This window comes from Myotis yumanensis, unplaced genomic scaffold, assembly GCF_028538775.1.
Source record: "Myotis yumanensis isolate MYYU_CA2020_CCGP unplaced genomic scaffold, mMyoYum1.0.hap1 SCAF_6, whole genome shotgun sequence".
Lineage (NCBI taxonomy): Eukaryota > Metazoa > Chordata > Mammalia > Chiroptera > Vespertilionidae > Myotis > Myotis yumanensis.
Window position 1 is genome coordinate 3032952 of NW_027223757.1, and position 19869 is coordinate 3052820.

A 19869-nucleotide genomic window follows, 5' to 3' on the forward strand; every position below is an offset into this window, starting at 1 on the left:
CGCTGGGGGTTGGCGGGTGACGTCGCTCAGTGCAGGTGAAAGGAGACGCGTGTGGTTGCTGAGATTTCAGCATCGATCTGCTGTTTAGCAGCTGTCTCTAACGAAAGGGATTTGAAGTGACAGTTGCTAAGAAGATAAAGTCAAGTGACTTAATGGTGTGTCTTTCCGCCTCGAATGATTCTTATCTAATCAAAGGCTCTACTAAACCCTGGGAGCCCTGGCCACTCTGGGACCGAGCTTGCAGAGAGCAGAGAGCGTGGGGAGGTGGCTCCCAGCGGAGGGGGGGGAGGGGACGCTGGGGAGGTGGCTGGGGGGGGGACGCTTGCAAAGAGCCTGAGGAGGTGGGGGGGGGACGCTCACAGAGAGCGTGGGGAGGTGGCTGGGGGGGGGACGCTTGCAGAGAGCGTGGGGAGGTGGCTCCCAGCGGAGGGGGGGGAGGGGACGCTGGGGGGGCTGGGGGGGGGACGCTTGCAGAGAGCGTGGGGAGGTGGCTGGGGGGAGGGACGCTTGCAGAGAGCATGGGGAGGGGACGCTGAGGGGGCGGGGGGGGGCGGGGAACGCTCGCAGAGAGCGTGGGGAGGTGGCTCACTGGGGATGTCTGTGTTCTGTGGCACAAACACCGTGCGGACAACGTGTGGATGGTCCAGGGTCACGTTGGGTGGGGAAACTGAAGAACTTTCTCCGCCTTCAAGGAGATCATACCTTTATCTCCTCTGTGATTTGCATTTGATGCTTCTCCTTCTCACTTGCATTGCTTTCCGTGCTGTTTTGGAAAATTCTGCCCTCCTTAAGCATGTATTTTTTACTATATTTTTATTGGTTTCAGAGAAAAAGGGAGAGTGAGAGAGAGAGAAACATCAGTGATGAGAGAGAATCATCGCTTGGCTGCCTCCGGGGATCCAGTCCACAACCCGGGCACAGGCCTCAACTGGGAATCGGACCGTGAGCGCCTGGTTCAGGGTCAGCGCTCAGCTGCTGGGCCACGGCTGGCCCCGCGCACGCATTTGTGTTTACTTGGCTGTGGGCCAGGGCTCAGCTCCCGCCACGGGGCCTCCCCTGGCTGCCTGAGGTCTTGACTGTGGCACTCACTGTCCTGAGAGCAGGTGGCCCCAGGGGCGCGCAGGCAGAAGCGGCTGTGGTGTGCCCACCCAGTTCTGGAAATCACGGTCCTGTGTCTGCGTTTCCCCTGCGACATGGGTCAGGCCACTGGTGCGTGGAAGGGAACCGCGTGAGCACTGGGAGGTGGGCCCCTGGGGAACACGCCCGAGGCTGCTGCCTGAGCCACTGTCTTCCCACCTCCTCACCCACCGAAAACATCCTCCCTGTACCCCAACCTTCATCCCTCTCCTGTCCTCTAACCCCCTGAACTCACCCCCTGTACCTCATCCTTCATCCCTCTCCTGTCCTCTAACCCCCTGAACTCACCCCTCTGTACCCCACTGTCCGTGCCCCTCTCCCACCCACTAACCCCCTGAACACATCCCCCTGTACCCCACCGTCCGTGTCCCTCTCCTGTCCTCTAACCCCCTGAACTCACCCCCCTGTACCCCACCGTCCATATCCCTCTCCCGCCCACTAACCCCCTGAACACATCCCCCTGTACCCCACCGTCCGTGTCCCTCTCCCATCCCCTAACCCCCTGAACACATCCCCCTTGTACCACCGTCCGTGTCCCTCTCCCGCCCACGTCATTAGGTTTCTGTTTCCTTTGAGCATAGACGTGCTCCCTTGTCCTCGCACATCCCAGACCATGTGGGACGTGGCGTTCGCTGCGTGCCGCGTTGAGTGGGAAAGTTGGGGCCCAGCCTCTCTCACCAACCTGTGCAGAGGAAGTGGACAGACAGAGAGACAGACAGAGTTCGGCAGGTGGATGGAGAGAGACAACAGGTGAGGGAGAGGGAGATTAAGCCGTGCCAGCATGCCGCTGTTTTCTAGAGACGAGGGACTAACTTAAAGGGGCTCAGCGTTCTCCCCGGGGTGGTGCGTGTGGCTGAGTGTCCTGTTTTTTGCCCAAATTCCTTCAACCCTGCCCACCTGCCGTGGACAGAAGGGTCTGGCCGGTCCCTTCATGAAAGCGGAAGTCCCTGCTGACCAGTCGCTCAGCACTGTCCCTGCGGCGTCCGTGACTCCTTTCCCGCGTGACGGAGGCCGTGCGTAGCCTTTGAGTCGCTGCTCTGCGCCGGCTCCCGGGGACAGTCACCTCCAGCTCCATCGGTGAACATTTATGTGTGATTTCAGCAAAGGGCACCCGGGGCTGTCGGGAGGAGCAGTGACCCCCCCGAGAAGATACATCCCGTCCCGCACGCTCTCCTCAGAGATGTCACTGCTGTCCGTCGTGTCATTCCCACCCCAGGCCGCAGGCACCCGGGAGCTCGCGTCCTGTCCCGGACCTGCAGGCAGATCAGGACTCCCAGCTCTCCCCTCCGCCTTCCCTCGGGGCCGCACTCACTAAACGCCACCCCTCCCGTGCTGGGGGCCTTCAGGGCTCCGGGACCCCACGCCACACGTCGGGCGCGGCTCACGTGCTCAGGGCTTGGCTCTCAGGGTGTCTCTCCTCCGGGGCGGCTGCTAAGCTCTCTGTTTAGCCTGGTTCCCTACGGGGACGTTTATAACTGTGCTCACATGTCCTCCTGTCTCCCTGTGGTCTATGCAGGCTTCATCGACCATGTGGCCCGGCCCGAATGGACAGTGTTTTTCACAGAATCTGCTGGGAGAGGGGAGGGTAAAACGCAGCCGCTCTGCGGGGTCACAGAGCCTATGTGGGCGCGGATGCTCACGTTAGAAATGGGCAAGTGTTATATTTGATCATCTTCAGGGAGAAAACGGTGACAAGGGAAAAGGTTGGCAGTTCAGAACGCAGTCCGTGTTTCATTGGAAAAGGCCCTGAATGGGCGTGCGTGGGTTCAGATGCGGGAAGTGGAAGCGCACAAAGCTATCCAGGGGCACGCCAGCCGGGACCGAGTCAACCATTGTCCTCAACACCCACGACCTTAAAATAGCAAGGTCTTCGCTTCCATTTTGTTCTGCATTAGCTATTGCTTGGAAATAAGTGAGAAAACAGAACATTGAAAATATTTCAATCGTTAAGGAGTTACCTTCTTGTAATATTGATGTTTGATCTCAGTCTTCCTGTGGAGGGGCTTCTGAAGAACACAGATGTGTGAGGAGCTGGGTGGGAAATGAGAACTGTTTTGTATTGTATGACCATTACCTAGAGAACGGGCTTATCTAAATAAGCTCCGGCGACTTTTTTGCTATTAAAATGGCCTTGGGGCTGATCTCACATTAATATATTCAGCCCGTCTCCTATTTGTCATAAAATTGGATGGTTCATTTGCTAGCAAAAATACATAGTTATTCGGGAGATTTTTTTTTTCCTCCTACAAAGTGTTTTTAAGGCATCCACAATGTTTAGGCTCTGTCTGTATCAATTTACAGCATCTCCTGAGCTTGATTTAAGAAACGGGAAACTTGGGTGGGATGGGGGTGGCGACACAGACAAAGTCTTAGAGCCGCAGAGCCTCTGCGGAGTCGTTTTTCATTCCGAAACTCGCCTTCTCTGCTTCCCGTGAAACATGAGCGCCTGCTCCCCTGAGCACTCGGGTGCAGTCGTAATTTTTCTTTTGACTTTGGGGAAGTTCAGGTTCTATATATTATTATAATTAAATTCCAGAACACTTACTTAAAACCTTCCAGGGCCTGGTGCTGGGAGAATGTCAATGTAAAGCAGGCACGTGTCTGCCTTCCAGGGGTCACATCTCTGGGAGAAACGTATGGATGCTGCGATGTAAGGATGGGTCGGGAGAAATGCATGTGTGTGAGGGGTGGTTAGTGGGTTAACTGGGAATGAGGAGACAAGGACGGCTGTTGGAAGGAGGGTGTATCAGAGCTCGAGTGGAAGCAGCTGACTGGACTGAAACCGTGGACACAAACAGTGTGGTGGTTGCCAGAGGGAAGGCGGGGGGCGGGGGGGAAGGGGGGCCTAATATATGGTGACAGGAGAAGATTTGACTTTGGGAGGTGGGCACACGGTGTAACATCAGATCTTATAAAATAGAAACCCACACCTGAAGCCTGTATGTTCATGTTGATCAATGTCACCCCAATCAATTGGATTTTTAAAATACACAAATTAAAATTAACAGCCGACTAGTAAATCTGTTAACATGAAACATATAAAATTAGGAAAATCAACGTTCCGTGTGGTTAAGGGGGCGCTTCCCATCTGGAAGACGGGCGGGCGTGCAGAGCTCAGCGCCAGCAGGCGGTTCTCTCCCTCCCACCTCCCTCCGTGGGGTTGGGGGTCCGCCCTGCATCTCGGGGCCTCCCCGCCTCCAGGAGCTACAGGCCGCGCCTCTGTCTTGCAGGAGCCCGGTCCTGGTTTTCCAGTGCAACCACCGCCACGTGATCTGCTTGGACTGCTTCCACCTGTACTGCGTGACCAGGCTCAACGACCGGCAGTTTGTCCACGACCCGCAGCTGGGCTACTCGCTGCCGTGTGTGGGTGAGTCTCTCGCGTCCCCGGGTGGAACGCCGGCTGGGAACAGCAGAGCTGCTGGCGGGAACCTGTCTCAGATGCACCCGGTCCCCAGCTGAGGGTTGGAGAGGGAAATACCTATTTGATCACTGGGGGCAAGACACAGTGACGTTTGGATCACAACAAAATACGGACACTGTGGCACGGGAGAGCTGTGTCCAACCAGAAAGCACAAGGCCTGCCGCAGGCCTGGGCCGTGAAAGCGCGATGGTACTCAGCCCAGGCACCTGCCGCCTGCTCCTGGGTCCCCCGCAGGTGTCAGAGTTCCTAGGGCAGTGATGGCGAACCTATGACACGCGTATCAGAGGTGACACGCGAACTCATTTTTTTGGTTGATTTTTCTTTGTTAAATGGCATTTAAATATATAAAATAAATATCAAAAGTATAAGTCTTTGTTTTACTATGGTTGCAAATATCAAAAAATTTCTATATGTGACACGGCACCAGAGTTAAGTTAGGGTTTTTCAAAATGCTGACACACCTAGCTCAAAAGGTTCGCCATCACTGTCCTAGGCTGGTCCAGAGCAGCACCGCCCGGAATGGGAAGCCATGCGCTTCATTTGCTAATCATTGGGAGCACCTACACGTGTGCGAAACAACATATAAAGGGTGTCCCAAAATTCACGCAAGATTTGAATTTTGCGTGAGCATTAACAACAACAACAACAACAAAAAATAAAAGTCTAATTTTACTTGGTTTATTGAATCAGATCTAATATCTGTTGCCCTTTGATTTCAATCTCTTCAATTTGATAAGCATTACCAAGGACCAATTATGGCCCAGGAGCAGGGACAATGAAGACCACAGCTTTGCATATGTGCCAGCAAAGCCGTGGAGGCCATTTACCCGATGTGCTATTCCATACATAACCCTATACTGTATCCTTTATGAATCAATAAAAAATTTACAACTTTTAATTATAAACCTGTGTTTTCTATCAAAATTACTTCTTGCATGAATTTTGGGACACCCTTTATTAAAAAAGGAATCAGAGAAGGATGAGATGGAGCTGAAATATTTAAGATTTGAAATATTTTTTAAATCTTTCAACATTTACAACATTGTGCTTGCACTATATTACTATTATTATCTGTCTTTCTAATTGCGGTGAAGTTCATAGAACATACAGTTAACTGTTTCAAGGTGTGCTGTTCAGTGGCATGTTGTGCACTCACAGTGCAGGGACCACCCAGCTCCCTCTAGATTTAGAGCGATTTTATTACCCGAGAAAAAACAGCCCATGTCCATTCAGTAATCTCTTCCTGTCCCCCCTGACCCCCAGCTCATAGCAGCCACTGTAGTTTGTCTCTTTGGGTTTGTCCATTCTGGATACTTCGATGAAAGGGATCATACAACCCGTGACCTGTTGTGTCTGCCTTCTTTCTCTTAGCGCAGTGTTTTTGAAGTTCATCCGAGTAGTGGCAAGCATCTTCGTTCCTTTTCATGGCTGAATCATATTCCATTGTATGGATAGACCACAGTGTGTTTATCTACTCATTTGTCGAGGGGCATTTACATTGTTTCCACCTTTTGGCGATTATGAATAATGCTGGGTCGTATGGTAATTCTGCGTTTAACCTGTTGAAGGCCCATCAAAGGACTTTCCGTAGCTGAGGCACCATTTTGCAGTATCTGCAGCAGCTTATAAGGGTTCTGTTTCCTCACATCCTCACCAACATTTGTTACTTTTCATTGTTGTTGTCCCAGTGGCCGTCCTGATAGTGTGAAGTGGCATGTTGTTGTGGCTTTGATTTGCATTTCCTTCCTGACCAACCGTGTTGAATATCTCTCATATGCTTGTTTGCCACTTGAGTATCTGTTTGGAGAAATGCCTGCTCAGGTCCTTGGTGCATTTTTAATGGGGTTGTTTGCCTTGCTGTTGAGCAGGAAGCATTCGTCACGTATTCTGGACACTAGACCTTGGTCAGATATATGATTTCCAAACCTTCCTCCTATTCTGTTGGCTGGTGATAATGTCCCTTGATACACAAAAGTGTTTCATTTTGATGAAGTCCAGTTTCTCTTTTTTTTTCTGTTGCTGCTTGTGCTTTTGATGCCAAATGTAAGAATCCTTTGCCAAATCCACGGTCATGAAAATAGACCCCATGGTTTCATTTGACAGCTTAGCCCTTGTATTTAGGTCACTGATTAGTTTGAGTCCATTTCTGTATGTGGAGTGAGGTAAGGGTCCACACCTCATTATGAGTTTGCTTTTATTGACTGCGGTGTGAGTAAATGTGCTCCATTGGTTCTGAGAATTGTGGCTGGAAACTGTGCGACACCTTGATTGATTGGTCAGACTGTGAGTTCGGTTTCTTTCAACACTTAGTTCTAATATTGATCAAAGCTGAACAGTGCACCTCAACAGTCTCTCAGAGACCCAGTGGAAGTAGCTACTTGTGTCACTGGCTTTGTAAATTATGACATTCATTTTTTAATTGCATCTGCCAATAATGCAGTGGTTTGTAAATTAGGATTTACATAATATATGTGTCAGTATATTGTTAAGGAAAACTTATTGAAAGGTACTGCACTTTTATATTTTTAACAAAAGGGTTCAAAAGTCACTGAAACATTTATTTGAAGTTTGGAAAATTCTGTTTCTGTTTTTAATTTTTTAATGAGATTTTAAAAAATGGATAAACCTTCTTCCTTTGCAAAACCAAGGAACATGGAAACATTGGAAAATATCCATTTTTAAAATTTATCTTCATAGCCAAGCTACTTGTAAAAATCAGCTTCTCGTGTATTTTTAAATTTTAAACCTTTTTCATGATAGAAAATGTCAAACATATAAAGTAACCCACTTGGTCCACATGAGCCAGGCTTTCTCATGCAGCAGCAAGTCCAGGCTTTCTCTGTGAGCCTCTCTCAATAGCCTGGAGTCGGCCCATTTCTAAGGCGCTGGCTCCTGTAATAGGACACGGGCGCAGCAGTGCCGTCTCGGTGCCGGTGGGCTCGCCGTAAACGTACCTGCCTCGTTACTGCTATTTAAGCATAATCTCCATAAAACCCCGCCTTCATTTTTTAAAATGCCACCTCCTGTTGAGAACTATCCTCCTTGACTCCACTTTCCTCTAATGTTCAGCAGCAGTAAGCAGAAGGCCGCCTGTCTGCGTGTGTTGTTATTGAAAGAGAATGTAGCAGGTGACCACAGGCCGGGCAGGGCGGTCACAGCCGGCTGTTTCCGCTGTGCAGTGATCCTCCTTACACCGCGTACTGCATTCATTCCAGCACCACTTCACATCTTCACCAGGGTTTGCCTGTACACAGCAGTCCCCCCGGACCCACGCTCACTCTCCGAGGTTTCACTTCTCCCGTTAACCGTGCTGAAAATATCCAGTGGGAAAATTCCAGAAATAAACAATTCAGACGCCCCCCGTTGGGCACCATTCAGAGTAGCCACTTCGTAGCCGTCTATAGTGTCGCAGGGCTAGTGCTCAAGGCGCCCTGAACTTACTCAATATGGTCCCCAAAGCGCAAGAGCAGTGAGGCTGGCAGGAGGCTGGCATTGGGATCTGCCAGGCGGCAGCCAGAAAGCACTTCCTTTAAGTGACAAGGCGAGTGCGGGACAATAGATGGTTTAAGAGGGAGGGAGGAGGGGGGAGGGAGGGGCCTGCTTTATGAATTAAGCTCTAGCACAGGGGTGTCTGTGTAAGGAAAATCATTGTATACAGCGTTCAGTCCTACCCGCATCTCGGGCATCCACTGGGGGCGGGGCACATATCCCCCATGGACCAGGACTGCCGTTTTCCCAAAGCACTTACTCAGCAAAATACAGTTCCGCTTGTCCCATATTGTTGTCAGGTACTAGCTCAGCCTTCTTATTTTTGCTGTGACACATGATGTTTCCCCGTCCTATGTAAAAAGAGACTTTCCAGTGTTAGCATAGAAGGTTTTTATAGAAACAACCCGATTGTCTTGAGTTTGCTCAACAGAGACCCTCTCCTCGTTTATCACTCTCTTGATTGCTAAACGTCTTGCTACGTGTGATGGCTTCACGCCCCACCTAGTTCATATCCCAGGGCCTATGACAGCCTCAAGGTGAGGTCCGCTGTCAGGGCCCACAGCGCTCCCTTCCTTGGCTGCCATCCTCCCTCCGGGTGGGCGGGCCTGCTTTATTAGCGCTCTCCTGAATTAATGGCTTCTTTGCAGGAACCTTGATTCTCCTGAAGTCACGTATGTGGTTTAACGGAGTTAGTTAAGTGAGAGAATGTTGCCACGCACAGGGAACCTCTGCCAAAGGGAGCTAACAGCGAGGGCCTCCCCTGAGCCCTTGTAGATGGACTCCCACTGTCCCTCCAGGGTGTCCCCTGTCCGACGGTGACACGGGCATGTGACATGCAGACCAAGGTCTGGGAGGGCCCAGTCCCAGCCTGTGCACTCTTAGTGGAGCTGAGTTTTTTCATATTTTAAATAATATCAGCCCTAAGAATACCTCCAATAAACCACTAAGCCTCCGGTGTGAATGTTTAGCACGTTGAGCACATACCCTGGGATGCACCCAGCGCATGGGGGAGCCAGGCTCAGGTCCCGACGCCGAGACGGAACACCCGTGCGGCACAGGGCCAGTGACTGGACGTGGGTGCGCCTTGGCTTCACTTTAGGGTGAAACGGGGAGACACAGCAGCACCCCTTGCAGACGCCGTCATGGGGACGCGTGAAAACGAAGCCGGAGAGGGTGTTTTTAGGCTACACGCTGCAGACGCTCAAAATGAACATTTGCTTTTGTTATTTTGGTTGTTACCTAAGCCGTGTTCCCATAGACAGTACATGTAATGTGTGTGCATATGCGTGTATATTCGTAGAGGAACACGTATTTAGACATTCCCTAACTGTAGACAGGCATTTCCTGTAACTCAATGCATAAATCCACCAATTACCGGGCACTATCCACTTATCCACTATCTGCCATCTTTTCCCCTTGGTTTATTTAACTTTGCCCTGATTCATAGAGCGTAGAGTAAGACAGAATATAAAGCGGTAATACCACAGAATTAGAAAATCAGTTTTTCAGACTCTCAGGAGAAAGAGCAGACTATTAGGAAGAGGAATTGATTGAACCCATGTCATTTCTGAGGCACAGTTGAGAATACTGCGGGGTTCATTAAAAGCCTGTGTCAATGGCTGTGGCTCATCAGTAAGACAGAAGTCACGTGTGTGCAAAGCAGGGGGCTCCGGGTCTGCGCCAGGCCCTCCGGAAGGTGGGGTGTGGCTGGTCCCATTGGCTGGGTGCTGGGACTCCCCCCGGGCTCTGAGCCGACCCCAGCTGCTCGGTGGGAGGTGACTGTCCCTCCAGGTCAGGACCTGGCATCGTCCTTGGTTTCTGAAAGCTCAGACCTTGTTGGTTCTCTGAAGGAAGGGCCATTTCCCGTCCCGCCATGCCCACTTACATGCCCGACCAAACGCTTCAGTTCCCGGTGAGGACCACCAGCTGCCTTTGGAGTACAGTTCCTCCAAGACAATTATATGTCTTCAAGGGGCATTTTATTCCTAAAGCCACCACTGCCTTTCAGTGACAAAGTTCATACCTAACGACAGTTGTTTCTTCAGCTCTGGTATCCACTCACACACATACGTGCACACTCACACACTCATACACACTCATTTACACAACACACACACACAAACATACTCTCACACACAACACACTCACATACATACACATACTCAAACGTGTATGTGTATGTGCATGCACACCTGCTCACACACACTCACAACACATACATACACACTCATGCAGTAACTGATAAAACCTCCTTACTGTGTGGTTCTTGTGTTAATGAGACTTCATGCATAGGAATTGCTAGAAGCCACTCACCTCCAAGTAGCTTTGAAATAATTATTAACATGCTTGGGGGTGATTTGCATATTCATGAGGGTTTATATGTTGGTTCCTCAGCAGGACAGTGAAACAAGTTAATGTTAGCAAGAGGAGCGCTTTAATGCTCCGACGTCAGGATGAAATAAATATATAATATCTGGACGACGCAGCCGCCTATTTCCAGTAAAGCCTGAGCCCCCCCAGGTCATCCTGGAGGTTCCCTTGCTGACTCCACTTAGGGGTCCAGGAGAGTATTTTCTTATCTCTTTCCTCCCAAGCCTTTATTAGAAGTCGTTTCTCTTGGAGTGATGTGCTTATCGAGGGAAACATCGAACCAAAAGCAGCGCCAGTCCAGGAAGCAGGAGGGTGAGACCGGTTGGGGAAAGTGGTGCGATTTGGTCTGATGTCACTCCGACCCCCGACCCCCAGCTGCCAGGAACAGTGCTTTCCTGGGGTAACCAGCAAGAGTGCTTCAGTCGTCACTGCTGTGGCGTCCGCAGGGCCCCATCACAAGCAACTGGGCAACTGGGCAACTGGGCGCCCCGGTAACAGATTGATCTCCTGGTCTGGAGGCGGCGGTCCCAGTCCAGGCACCACAGGTCCTGGCTCTGAGGCCTCCTGGGCTTGCAGAGGGCGACCCCGGGCTGCTCTCCACGCTGCCACCTTCAGGCTTCTCCCCACATGGCCACCCCCCCATCCTCTTCAGGTGGCCGCCCCATTGGGCCTGCAGCCCTGGTGTCTCTCGGTTGTGCTCATCTCTTTTTTTTAAGGACACTGGTCAGATAGATGACCCTAATGGCCGCCCTTTAACCCAGTCACCCTTTTAACGCCCTTTTCCCAAACACAGTCACACCCTGAGGGGCTGAGGGCTGGGGTTTCCATGTATGAATGTTTGAAGGACACAATCCAGTCCATACCAGCCACCTCCTTGGTTGTCAAATCGATTGTAAATACTGGGCACTCCCAATTCAGAGACGGTCTATTGAACATGAGCCCTGTACATGAGTTCTGCTCCACAGGCTTAAATGACCTGATGTCCTCAACACGCCCCACCCCACCCCTCAGGATGGCCTGGCTCCCACCCCCAACACCATGTGCCTACACAATGCAGGGAACTTTCTGCCAATTAGCTACTTTGAAAATCAGGACTCCCTGACACACATTTCACGGAGGGTCCCCTGAACTTCTCCATCCTCGTGAAAGTAAGAGCGGGGTGACCTCTGCGGTGGAGGCGGTCAGCGTGGCATTTGCAGCCTCGACTCAGTCCTCGGTCCCCACATGCATCGTCACACAGCCAGGCTCTAATGGGTCTGACTGGTCATTGGAGGCCCGCCGCTGTAGCCAGCGAACCCGAACGTAAGGCTCACACCCACACGCAGCTTGCTTCCTGCCTGGGTGGGGGCGGGGCTTCAGATGGGAGGCAGATTTCCCGCAAAGTGACATTTCTGCCTTTTGGCTCTGCCATGGGACCTGCCATTCTCTTCATGGTCAGACTGATCCCCAGACCCAGGACCCAGCTGGCACAGGGGAACAAAATGATGAGAATGCCTCCTTCTTAGAAACCCTAGCGTGGAAATGACACATCCCTTCACTGACCAGCGCATAGCCATTGGCCTGGCGTGCTGCAAGGGAGTCGGGGAAGTGAAGTCTAGGTAAACACCTGGTACAGAGAAGAAGATTTGGATTGGACACGTGGAAGTCTCTTCAAAAGGTCTTCTTTGGGGTGTTGACGGTTCAGCGTCCAGGAGGCAGATGGGCCAGGTCCTGACTGCTGTCAGCGGCTGCGATCCCATTCCAAACCCACTTTACCAGATGTGCAGCTGCTTTGCTCATTTAAAATGAAAAGACTGAGGAATCTCTTACCCCTTGGGACAGCATGGATGGACCTGGAAAATACTATCCTCAGTGAAATAAGCCAGTCAGAGAAACACAAGTATCACATGCTCTCACTCCTCTCTTTATTCTATGAAATTTATTGGACTCGGAGTAAAAAACAATCAAATCAATAAATGAAGAAAGTACTTACTAATAGATATGCAAGATACACTAACATCTCAGTCTCCAGGTGGTACCTTTAGATCAATAGTTGTCAAACTGTGTTCCATGGAACCCTGGGAAGCGTTACCCATGTTCTGGATCTGGGATTCTTTTATATAGAAGGAAATGTGTAGATAGCAACAGTATGCATTACGTTGTTGCTGTTATATTAACTGATGGTCCTACTTCAGTACTTAGCAAGACCACAGGAGGCAAAACCAAAGGTCTACAGCAAGGATGGGGAACGTGTGGCCCTCAGGCCGTATAAGGCCCATGAAATCATTTGGTCTGCCCCTGCCCAGGCATTAGGGGTAAGTTAATCAAATGTTTGACCTGATATAGCAGGCTAATTTTTAAGTTGATAATTTTGCAAATGATGTTATAAATACCCAAATGGCCCTTGGCAGAGAAAAGGTTCCCCACCCCTGGTCTATAGTCTTCAAGCAATAGCAGAAACTTTGTTTAAAATGGTTTAGTTGTCTAGCCCGGCCAGCGTGGCTCAGTTATTGAGCATTGACCTATGAACAAGGAAGTCACGGTTCGATTCCTGGTCAGGGCACATGCCTGAGCTCTGGGCTCGATCCACAGTGTGGGGCATGCAAGAGGCAGCTGATCAATGATTTTCTCTCATCAATGATGTTTCTATCTCTCTCTTCCTCTCTCTCCCTCTCTGAAATACATAAAAATATATTTTAAAAATAAATAAAATGATTTAGTTGTCTTTATATTGCATTTTTAAAAGAATAAACTAGAACTACATATTTTTCATTGTTAACTAAAATAACATTTTAAAAATGGCAAAGACCAAATTTTAATTGCCCAAATAATTGAAATAGAGGGGAAACGTGAGTTTGTTACTATAAAATACTGTGTTATGGGCCTTGGCCGGTTTTGCTCAGTGATTAGAGCATGGGCCCGTGGACTGAAGGATCAGAGGTTCAATTCCAGTCAAGAGCATGTATTTCAGTTGCAGGCTCTATCCCTGACCCTGGTCGGGGCATGTGCAGGAGGTAACCAATCGCTGTGTCTCTCTCACATCAATGTTTCTCTCTGTGTGTCTCTCCCCCTCCCATCTTCTCTCTAAAAAATCAATGGAAAAATATCCTCTGGTGAAGATTAACAAAAACCCCTGTGTGATGGAATGTTTTTAGTGGGACCTGGAAGTAAAAGAATGCGGTGCCCTTTACCCTCTCCTGCACCTCGAAGCAGTTTTCCCTTTGGGTTTCTTACTCCCTGTTGGAGTTTGAATGTGCTCGTTCAGAGACCATTTACTTTCTGTGGCCACTGCAGTGGCATCAGCTTATCTTGCTGCGTTTTTGTCACTCATGTGTAACTAGGCAAGTACTAAAAGATGTGGGCTCAGAGCTCTCTTGTCGGGTGAAATACCACCACCACCATCATCAGAAATTATTCGCCTCATACACCACTTTAGAGGGCTCTGCTTCGGAACTGGGTGCTGGTCCAGCTACACCCAGCCTCTGCAGCTCCCTCCGTATCAGTTCAGGGAGTAATTGCCTATAAAGTATGCCCAACTATGCATGCATAGGTATAAATCAGCAATAATAAATCAAACTTTATTCCCTAAAGCAGACCTCGAGGCTGCAAGTTTGCCATTCTTCCTTCTGATCCAGAAATAAAAATAGATCAAGGTAGAAAAAAAAACACTGGCAAAGCTGATGAGATTTGCAACCAGCTTGGACAGGACCTAAATCCTGAGCAAGTTTAAAAGCCCCGCTCATCACTTCCCACGCTGCCTGCAGCCGGGGGCCCAGCCCAGGGAGACGGAGCCCGTGTGCCATGTGCACAGCGGCTGGCAGGGTGGCTGTTCTCCCTGCCCTGAGCGCCAGGTCACGGGACGTGTTTGTGGGAAAGTTGGGGGAGCACTGAAGACTGCGGGAGCTTTTGGGGAGATACTAACTGTTAACAGGGATATTCTGTTCACCAGAGAGACTGACATGAGACTCCAGTAGATAAGCATTTCAGAAAATTACCAATTACATATTTAACCACTCCCAGGCATCCTGGTCTCCTGGGAAAACGGCGTGCCTTTTACCAAATTGCTTATAATTGTGAATTGTATGTTGGCATGTGGACACTTTGCAACCCTCTACCAAGCTCCCCTGTCACTTTGTACTCCAGGGCCCAAATCCATTCATCTAGCTATCCATCCATCCATCCATCTGTCCATCATCATCCATCATCCATCCATTCATCTATCTATCCATCCATCCATCCATCTGTCCATCATCATCCATCATCCATCCATTCATCCATCCATCCATCCATCCATCTGTCCATCATCATCCATCATCCATCATCTACCCATCCATCCATCCATCCATCTGTCCATCATCATCCATCATCCATCATCTATCCATCCATCCATCCATCCAACCATTGATTATGTTATCCCTGATCTCATTGCACACTATTAATAATAGAAATGCAAAAGTCAACAGATAATTTTTTTTTCAAAAAGCTTCCAGTCTTATTTGGAAGCAGGGACACAATAAACATGACAGTAAATTATTGATCTACTAGAGACAAATGCCTACTATATATGTTGCAATATAATGGCTCATTATTTTATTTGTTCTTAATAAATATGGCCATGATATCTTGAGACTAGGGCCTTACTTTTGCATAATTATCTAGAGCACCTATTCAAGCCATAAAGTTTCTTTGGGAGGATCTGGCGTCTATTTTAAGGGAGTCTGTTCTTCTGAAATCATTGCTGAATACTGAAAGCATGACACTTCGTTGTGTGTGCCCAAAGAATGTGTGTGTGTTGAAAGATTTGCTGCATCAGTGAACGCCTGACTCGCTCCTGTCATCAACAGCAGCTCGGATATGAGCAGCTACGTGCTGACAACCCACAGATGTCAGAGAGCACCGGCAATATTTGATGATTTATGCCTTTTGAGGACTTATGTGTCAACTCACTGTTCTTTTGCATTGAGATTGGATTAGGCATTGGAACTAAAACTGTGGGGAAATGGATTTTGCTCATCTTTAAATACATTGTTTTGCTCTATTTAATATATCATTTTCATTAGGAATGAGACTGTAAGAATCCAGTTCCCGCACACATGTAACATGTGGGGGTTGTGTAGCTGTGCCCCGGCCGTGATGTGTTTTTACAATATTGACGTGACTTGGTCTGACATTGTGAAATCATTTACAAATTCAGCTCAGTCTTACGCTGTTACCAATTAAAGTGTGACACTCACTAATTAAATCGAGGAAAAGGGTATTCATAAGTGGATGATGTGAACCGAAAATAAAGTTAGCAATTGACCTATGACCACAGGATTTTTTTTTTTTTTTAAGAATGAGCTGTGTGTTAAAAGGGCATATTTCTAGATGAGAAAGACAAAAGGCCATTTGGTTGACAAACGGGCTTGGTGGTCCAGTCGGTTCCGTTTGCACCTTGTTCACAGAAAGTACGGCCCGTCTTCAGTTTCACCCCAAGCTCCCTTCACGGTAGTCAACCCTCAGATGCGTCAACCAATCGGTTCCGCTTTAGAACGCGGGGCCCAGGTTTATGCTTAGGTGTGTATTTTCTATGTCTAGGGACCCCCCTCCCCCCCGCCCAATACTTGGAAGTCAGGAAATGGCACCTGAATTGTTGTGACCATTGGCTCCACCACCTGTGATGGAAATGAGGGCGCGGCGGGACAACGGCAAGGAGCGGAGAGGGACTGGCAAGTAAGCTCCATGAGTCAGTGGAGAGAAGGTCATGGAACGTGGTGTGTATATTAGTGGCGTAGAAAGTGTGCAGGACATCCCAGCCGGTGTGGCTCAGTGGTTGAGCGTCAACCCTTGAACCAGGAGGTCGAGGTTCGATTCCCGGTCAGGGCACACGCCCGTGGTGCAGGCTTGATCCCCAGTGTGGGGCGTGCCGGAGGCAGCCGATCCACGGTTCTTTCTCATCATTGATGCTTCTATCTCTCTCTCCTCCCTTCCTCTCTGAAATCAATAAAAAAAATTTTTTTTTACAAAAAAGAAAGTGTAAAGAACACAAAAGGAAGTAGGAAATGACCTTTACCTCCCTGGCAGGTGATGAGGGTCTGTGTAGCTACTAAGCTTTACTGGAAAGAGCAGCCTGAGGCAGTCCTGAGGGCATGAGAGTGTGGTCCTTAGTGATGCAAATGGGGCGCAATCGTCACAAAAGTCCTGCACCTTCAGTGGCTGCCGTGCTTCCTGAAGGCTTCGGAAAAGCACCTTGTATTCACCTGCATCGTAAGGGCCAAGCTTTCCAGCCAAACGCGCTGGGAGGGCGGGTCAGGGAGGTCCTCCCGCAGCCGCGGGACTGGGTGTCGGTTCCAATGGCAAACATGCCGACGTGCCATGGGCTCCCCAGCCAGGTGTCCGCTCTCCTAGGCCTGTGCTTTGTTTGTTTTTTGTTTGTATCTTGAGATGGGGGCATGTTCACCATAAGCTTCCCGAAGTCTACGATCACTTTCAGCAGCACTTTTCTTCAAAATAAAGCCACGAGTTAAAACTTTCCACAAATGCTCTTTTTCTTAGGCAGGAAATTCTACATTTTTAAGCGTAAAAATATCTATGATGTGAAAACCTTCAGGAAATTTGACATGAAGTTTTGAAGCTTGTTGTCAATACAACAAAATAGCATACATATCAAATCACATCTATATCAACATATGTGCAACTCCATCTATTGAAAAAAATCTGCATTATTAACCGGTACACCTAGTGCACTCTCACTCCCACTGTCCCTCAACCCCCCCCCCCTCCCCCTCCTTCCCCTCCTGCACCCGCCCCGGGCCCCCTGACACCTGCCCGGGCCCAGTGAGCTCCCGTGTTCTCTGCCGTTAGCCTGTTGCTTCCTCCTCTGCGACTCCATTGGAACCCGGCCATCCCCCAAGGACACCCTCCCCTCCTCTGACATGGCTTCTGTGACACAGGGTTCAATGACACTTCCCTCTTAAAGTCACCTACACTGCAGGTCACCTGAGCCTGGCCCCTGGCCACCACTCCCTGCTTGCCTTCTCTCTGCTGCTCTGGAGTCCTCTGCAGGCAGCGTGTTCGTGCGCGTTAGTTTATGTGGTGTCACCCCTGAGCAGGCAGGAGCAGGCCCTCTCGCTCACTATCAGATTCTCGGCGCCCCTCATGCGCCGGCAAGCACCTAGTCGGGCGCAGGGAATGATCAGTAGGACTATTTAGCACAAATAAATATCCCCATCTGGCCTTTAGTGTTTATCTGCTTTAATCCTCAACTTATTTTCTGATTGTGTCATTTAATGGATAGTCTCACACACTTTTAAGAGCACCAACATGTTTCAAAACTGAAATGCCTGCGTGAATTTACAGGTAATCATAAACTCCCCGTCCGTTCCGCCTCCTCTCGACTTCCTCTGCCCCACCCCAGTCTGGTCCATCCTTATTGCTCACCTAGAAGCTGCAAGAACCTGCCAGCAGGCTTCCAGTCTGACTGCACAACAACTCTGCACATTTCATATCCTCGAGGGTCCCACTAGATTTATCGAAGGTCTATCCCTCCTCCTCTCCCCCTCCTTTCCCCCTCCTCTCCCCAACCTCGGCCCCTATGCTCACAACCACCTTTGTCGCAGCCACAGGCCCCTGGTCTCCTCAGAGGTGACCTTGCCCAGGGCGCAGGCTGCCTCCACTGGGGGAAGCAGGTTGCTGAGGGTTGGAAATACACAGACATTTTTAATGGAAGCAAAATTGGGCAACGGGGTCACGGCCATCAGGGATTGAGCTCAGGCGAGGCAGGGCAGGCGCCATGCCCGTGTCATGGCAGCCTTGTCATGGCAGCCACAGCAGCCTGGTGACAGGGAGGGGGGCTGGTCGTGGGGGGCCTGCAAGGAGCCCAGGCTGCCAGCTTCATCCCTGGGCAGGAGCGGAGGCTCTGGCCCAGCTGGTTCTGCGAACACCCCGAGGGCAGGCACCTAGCGGCTCCCAGAGCCTCCTCAGCTTAATTACTTAATCATACCACGCTAGTGGGCCTGCGAGCTGAGTGGGCCTGCGAGCTGAATGGGCTGGGTGTGAGCTGAGTGGGCCGGGTGTGAGCTGAGTCTTCTTTGAATATATTTAACTGTCTTACATTAAGTATGTTTCATAGGGTTGCCTTGTTCTTGCTATTCTATAGACTTGAAGCTCTTAGCTCCTCCATAGCACAGGTTACTTATTAAACTCTATATTATATCTATTAAATATCTATTTGAATAAATGGGTAAATAGCAGTAGATAAGCAGTCTAAAATGTGAAAGATGAGAGAGTTAGTAGTGTAGTCCAGGTGTAGTGCTGGGCGACAAGCCAAGCTATTGTGTGAATGCACCGATGGGAGGCTCCGGTGAGTGACAGGCAGTGAGCACGGGCATTCTGCTGGTACAGTCCTGACTGGTCTGCGGGGAGAGCGTCGTGTCCGTCCTTCCCCGGGAGAGGCCCGAACAGAGGCAGGGCCTCCCTGAAGAGGTGCGCTCACCTGTCCGTGGAGGTGTTGACCACGAACAGGGGGGTTTCACGCTTTGAGCAAGAAAACAGACCTAAGTGGCCTTTATTCTACACCCACATGTTTTTACGTTGCGTGTGAATTGATCCTGTTGAAATTGCTGTCACACATGTCACTGATATGCATTGTTTGTGATGCTGATAACTCTTCACCGAGGCGTGGGAAATGGAGCACATGGTGTGTAGGGAGGCCCCGGGTGTGCCCAGCCAGCGCCGGGCAGTTCCCACGGAAATCTCCTCGGAACGTCTCCCGTGGTCGCCCCTCGCCCCATGGCCGCGCCCCTGACTAGGAATCCCCGCCCCGCTCCTGGGAGAGCCTGGCTCAGGCATTGCAGATTTGGGCTACAAGATCCCGGTGTTAATCTCCGTGCGTTGATGGTCACACCAGACTTATCGATTCAGCCACTAAATCAATGCAGAGGGCAGACGTTTCAATGCCGACTTTTAAAACACTGACTCACTTACAGGCTTGGCCGGGAGAAAACATGGCCTGGACGCCTCGTTTCTGGCGCTTTCAAATCCCCAGCCCTGCTTCCAGCGCATCAGCCCCAACAATCATTCACAACGGAAGCCGATCAGGCGCTCAGAGAGATGGCAAGGCGTTCCCTGGGGCGTGCGTGGGGGCGTGGTGTGGTGCTCAGTCAGTGAAATGACAGCCCGTGTTTGGGAAGGTACAACTGGCAGCACGTCTGTGGAGCAAGAAGGAAGAGAGTGGTTGGCTCGCCTCGGCCTCTCGGGGCCTCTTCCATGGCGACATCACCCACGTGCGGGCAGCCCCCAGGCCCTGGGGAAGGACGCGCCATCGGACTGCACACAAATCAAACCGTGGATCCAGACACGGGCCAAAACAAACTCACAGGAAAACACGCGTGCCCACGTGTTCCCAGGTGGCTCTCCGCCGCCCTGGAGCCCGGGCGGGAACAGGCCGAGACGCCTTTCACGCATGTAAGAGGCCCGGAGACAGAGGAACGGAA

The 19869-nt window shown here is 50.2% G+C and overlaps 1 protein-coding gene across 3 annotated transcripts in view; it reads left to right on the forward strand.

Annotated features, from left to right (window-relative positions):
* PRKN (parkin RBR E3 ubiquitin protein ligase) overlaps positions 1–19869 on the forward strand; it is a 515476-nt gene that overhangs the window by 360989 nt on the left and 134618 nt on the right. For all 3 annotated transcript variants that reach the window (XM_070417373.1, XM_070417375.1, XM_070417374.1), the window contains one exon: positions 4368–4504. In XM_070417373.1, the coding sequence (XP_070273474.1) occupies positions 4368–4504 (137 nt within the window). The remainder of the gene's footprint in view (positions 1–4367; positions 4505–19869) is intronic.